This window comes from Pteropus alecto, unplaced genomic scaffold, assembly GCF_000325575.1.
Source record: "Pteropus alecto unplaced genomic scaffold, ASM32557v1 scaffold113, whole genome shotgun sequence".
In the NCBI taxonomy this organism is placed as follows: domain Eukaryota; kingdom Metazoa; phylum Chordata; class Mammalia; order Chiroptera; family Pteropodidae; genus Pteropus; species Pteropus alecto.
Window position 1 is genome coordinate 7,658,447 of NW_006433949.1, and position 5,463 is coordinate 7,663,909.

A 5,463-nucleotide genomic window follows, 5' to 3' on the forward strand; every position below is an offset into this window, starting at 1 on the left:
AATTACACCCCATAACTTTAATTACATCTGAGAGATGCCTTTTGCCATATAACGTAACATATTCAGAGTTTCCAGGGATTAGAGCGTGGACATCTTTGGAGGCCATATGCTTACCACCAAGGTACCAGGTCAGGAGGTAGTCAGACAGCAATGGCCAGAAAGAGACAGTCTCCACTCCCATGGAGCTTACCCTCTACAAAGGAAAGTTAACTCACCAATGGAAATGTGTTGGCCTTGAAGGACAGGACGGATGCTGGGCACATGACAGACCCGACAGAGCCAGGAGCTCTGGGGACTTTCTTAAAGAACTGAGCCTGAGTCAGATGAGAAAAAGTGAGGGCAAACTGAATCTCAAGACCAATGCTCAAGCCGGGAGCCAGGAGCATGGCACTAAAGGCCAGTGCACAAGACCCGGAGAACAAGAGTGTGGTGCAAGATGCAGGGTGGGGAGGTCACCCAGGGCATTGTGACAATACTGCCTCTAACATCAGAGACACTATCACCAGTATTTAGGCCACTTGATCCTCACAATGCACCTTTGTAAGGTGGACACTGCTGCCATCCCCAAATTATAGGTGGGGAAATTGAGGCTCAGAGAGGTTAGCCAAGTGTCCAAGCTAGTAAGAAGGGAGACTGGGAATCATCACCTCCTCAGAAAATTGGTGCTCACTGTTACCAGAAACAGGTTGGGGGATGGTAAGAGCAGATGGCAAATGGCTCAAGTCACATGGCCAGATGTCACGGGCTCCTCTCTGAATTCACACTGCCAGATGTCACGGGCTCCTCTCTGATAAGTGGAGGCTCCCTTATGCTACAGTTACAACCTGAAAATGGCAGTGGTTTAACTACAGGGGCATTGCAGGTGTTTGCTGGCCAGGCTACACCTTGTCACCTACTTCCACTATCTCAGAGAGCAGCAAACCAGGTGCTGGCTCTTAAATTTTCTGCCTGGAGTCATGTCACTTCTGTTCACATTTCACTCAGCAAGGCAAGTCACAAGGCCAGATCTGCTGTCAGGATAAGGGAACTGGGCTTCTCCCCCAGGAGTTCAGGCTAGGCCAAAGATGATGTGGGTGGAGAGAAGTGAGGATAAATAAAGAGGGCCAATGGGTAGATGTACATTTCACTGGCAGGCAATCAGGTGTGAGAGGAAAAGTAATGTACTTAGATTTGAACATAAAGAACAGAAAGTGCTATGTTGGCTGCTGGGGCTCAGAATGGCACCCCAGGCCAGAGACATATCACAGAGTCCATCGTCAAGGCCAGCTGGTGCTGTGCTACCTTAATCGGTTGCACCTACCTGAGACCTAGGACAAGACTTTTCTGGAGAGCTCTGAGGACTTGGCCAAACACAACATGCCTCCTCCAGCACTTGAGATTCATTCCCCAGTGTGGCACTCTGACCAGGCGACTCCTCAGAGCGGAGTGGGAATGGCCACTTAGCCACAGGCCCTCCTGCCCAGCGATGACAGGGTCTGTAGGCTCATCCCCAGCCCTCCCTTTGGTCAGGGTCCTAATCCAGTTGCTCCCTGGCCTTTTCCTGCCTTGTCATGGCTATCTTCATTCACCTATTCATTCATTTAGCCAGTATATTAGTCTTGTGTGCTTCGCACCCACTTAGATGTCTGCTGAGCTGAGTTAGTGGAAGAGACAAAGAATTCACCAGGGGCTAAGAGGGCACCCTAGAGAGTGGGACTAGGGTGGAGCTTCCCTGAGGAGCTGAAGTTCCTGGACTTGCAGAGAAGTTGCCCAGGGGATCTCAAGTTTGGGGGTGGGCGCTGAGGCTGAGTTGCTGACAGCCTTTGGCCTATGAAGCTCCTTCTGGCGTCATCTACTCCCCGCCTATAGGAGCCTCCCAGCATTCTCGCCCACCCTGAAAGGGAGTAGTGCAGGGAAGGAAACTAGATGTTAACGCTGCGTTGCTGCCCTCCTCCCACCTGCAGCAATGACTATCACTCTCCAACGCCCTCGCACGCGCACACACACGCACACAGATACATACAGGACTGTAGCCCTTAGGGACTTGTGGCCCCTGAGACTCAGGACGCACAAGGGCTCAGTGTGTGTGGTTGATGAACTGGGACTTGATCTACCTGGCCAGCTCTGAGCCCCTGGAGGGCCAGGGGCCATCTGTGCTTATTAACTGCTGCATCCCAAGCTCCCACTACACAGACGTCACTGAGAAAGCATCATTAAACGAAAGGACAGAGAAAAGAACAGGCAGATGTCTAGCCACCTATTGGAGAAAGCTACACAGACGTCACTGAGTAAGCATCATTAAACGAAAGAACAGAGAAAAGAAGAACAGGCAGATGTCTAGCCACCTATTGGAGAAAAGCTTCAAGGGGATGCGCAGGGTTAGGGGGCCCTAGCTGAAGTACAGGCGGTGGACGCCACCCGGAATCCAGCCCACCGCTTCCGCCGCCGGCGACGTCACCAATCCGGAGGGAGCCACGGTCCCGTGGGGGCGGGGCCTCCGCCGGCGGTAGCGTCACGGGAAGCGAAGCCGCTGCCGCCAGGGGCCGCACAGGGGCAGCACTGGGCGGCGGTCACGTAGGTCAGGTTTCCCGGCTGCAGCGGCGCACGTTGATCTGTTCCTGTGCCACAGTCCTCGCCGTCCCTCTGCCATCATGCCGATGTTCGTGGTGAATACCAACGTGCCCCGTGCCTCGGTGCCAGCCGGGCTCCTCTCCGAGCTCACCCAGCAGCTGGCACAGGCCACTGGCAAGCCGGCCCAGGTTTGCCGGGAGGGAACAGGAAGAGGGGGTTGGAGCAGAGGGAGGCGGCTCAGGAGGGGAAGGGGCGGGTAGGGGCGCCCCAGGCCGGGTGAGGTCTCTAGAGCCCTCTGACTGCGTCCCCTCCCTCCGCAGTACATCGCGGTGCACGTGGTTCCGGACCAGCTCATGGCCTTCGGCGGTTCCAGCGAGCCGTGTGCGCTCTGCAGCCTGCACAGCATCGGCAAGATCGGCGGTCCGCAGAACCGCTCCTACAGCAAGCTGCTGTGTGGCCTGCTGGCCGAGCGCCTGCGGATCAGCCCGGACAGGTGAGGGGAACGCCGGGGGCCAGGGGCAGGGGGCAGAGGGCGTGCAGTCGATGGCCCGCGAACGTGCAGCCAGCTCAGCCCGGCTTCCATCCTCCACAGGATCTACATCAACTACTACGACATGAACGCGGCCTACGTGGGCTGGAACGGCTCCACCTTCGCCTAAGGCCAGCCCGGACCCGTCCGCAGTATTTTGCCTGCCCTGCTCCCAGCGACCTCCACCTCCCAGTCGGTAGAAATAAACGGTTTGGAGACCGCGGCTGTCTCAGACTTCTTGGGCTTAATGAGGAATCTGGGCGGGGACAGTGACTGGGGAACCAAGGCCTGGAGAGGTGCCTCGGTCTCAGACTTCCTGGGCTTATGGAGGAATCTGGGCGGGGACAGTGACTGGGGAACCAAGGCCTGGAGAGGTGCCTCGGAATCTGTTGCCCGGTGCCTTTTGCCCAGTTATTGATGGCAGTGCTGCCCTTGGCCATAGACCCAAGAATCAAACTCGAATGAAAGCCTCTCAAGGCAGGTTTATGGCTGCGTTGGGCCAGTGTTGAGTCGTTTCCACCCGCAGGAGCAGGGCCACCACATGGGCTAGGGCTGGCAGGGAAGAGGAGGAGGGAGGGTTGAGGATTCAGACTTGATTGGCCTGAGAGGTTGGGGGATCAGCTGGGCCTGGATCTTTCTCTCAGCCCCGCTTTCCTCCATCTATCAGATGGGCAAATGGTACCCTAGGGAGAGAAAGCCTCCTCCTCAACACCACCCCAGGTCACTTTCTGCTAGGCTGGTGCCCCAGTTTCTTAACCTGGAAAATCCCATTGTTTTAGAACTTTGGGAATCAGTATCAAGGTCCAGTGTGATTGGGGTCTCCTGGCCCAGGATCCCTTCAGCCAAGTGAAGCGTCTCCTTTGTGGGGGTGGTAATAGGCCATTGGGCAATTTTAGTGCCTAAACATGGACCGCAAGGGCCTTGGCTGCCTTTCTGCCCATCCTCCCTGCTAGAGAGTGGCCTGCCAGAATGCCTCACCACCCGGCAGAATGAGAGCCTTTATGTGCTCCAGCAGCAGATGCCAAGCAAGGGCCAACCACTGTCACTAGGGATTCACCTGCCTGGAGCTGGCATTAGTCAGCCAGGGCCAGCACTGGTATCTTTGCCAAAGTGAAAGGCTAGCTTGACCCTACCTGCATTACCTGCCCTGTAGAGGAAGTGACGTTTATTTCAGTTGTTTGCACAGAGAGGAAGCTCCTTGGACCCCGTGAATACCTTTCCTGGGAACTTGATAAAGGTGGGGCCTCACTTCTGGACCCCTGCTGGCCCAACTCTTTCTCAGTCTCAAGGCAAGAACATCCTAGATGGATGGTGATTTTTTAAATTCCATCAAATTTAAGTGAATTTGTGTTTGTAAGTTGAGGGGCTCTAGGGAAAGGAGTACTGCCTGACCCAAGACTGGAGCCCATTACTTCCCTTCTGACATTGGGAGTGCCTCTGAGCCACAGGCAGTGATACACTCCTTCCTTGGGATAGCTGCCAGTGGCCCAGCCCATACTGCACCATGGGCTGGGCACAAGGCAGTGTCTGCTGTAGCGTCTGAACACACAGTAGGCATGGGCAGGAACCTCCTGGTGTGCTGCCCAGACTTGAATATGACAACTTCAGTACAACCCAGGCCCAGGGCTGCTGAGCCCAGTCAGTTGGTGCTTTCCACATGGATCCACATTCTCCCTCTCTTCAATCACAGCATTCTTGGCAGAATTTGTCCTTGGGGGCAGCTCACCATCGTCAGCTTGGTGGTCAAGGTGCTTGAGAATTGCTGCTTTTCAGTCCAGGTGCCAGAGGTGCTCTCTCCGCTCAGCCCTGGGTAGCAAGGATTTATTTCCAGAAAAGCAGTGAGAATAGCTTGGGGGGTGTCTGGAAGGGTATGGCCCATTTTGTGAGGTAGGATTCTCCTTTTCCACAAAGGTCTCTGAGGGTCTTGCTCTAGCTCACCTCTGACTCATTCTGTTTTCAATGAAAAGGCCATGGAACCCAACACCTTTCTCTGCTGAGTGGGGAGCATGGTCCCAGCTGCAGTCAAGGTCCCACTCATCCCAGCCTAGCTTTCAGGCTGGGGCTTCCCTCATGGATCTGAGTACCTGCTGAATAACAGGCTCCCGTCTTGGTCCTGGCCTTTGTCACATCACCTCAGCTTCTGTGTGCCCTGAGCCTACCAGTTCCTAACACAGAACCTCTCCTCTGCTTGAGGTCCCACTCTACCTGGCCCTTAGCCTTTACCTCTCAGGGCTGCATCATACATGGTCATGAGGGATTAGGAGTGTGGGTCTCTGTGAGTGTCTAGTCAAATGCCCTCATTTTACAGATGAGGACACTCACCCTGGGTCCCCTGGGTGTGCCACTACCCAGAGCTCAGTCACACATTCACCCCCACTACCCCC

At 55.2% G+C, this 5,463-nt stretch overlaps 1 protein-coding gene across 1 annotated transcript; it reads left to right on the forward strand.

Moving 5' to 3' along the window:
• Positions 1-2,496: 2,496 nt before the first annotated feature.
• Positions 2,497-3,302, forward strand: MIF (macrophage migration inhibitory factor). The gene is made up of 3 exons (XM_006908673.3): positions 2,497-2,738; positions 2,871-3,043; positions 3,143-3,302. Exons 1-3 carry the CDS (start codon positions 2,631-2,633, stop codon positions 3,207-3,209), a joined length of 348 nt encoding a protein of 115 aa, XP_006908735.1. The 5' UTR covers positions 2,497-2,630; the 3' UTR covers positions 3,210-3,302.
• The last annotated feature ends 2,161 nt before the right edge of the window (positions 3,303-5,463 follow it).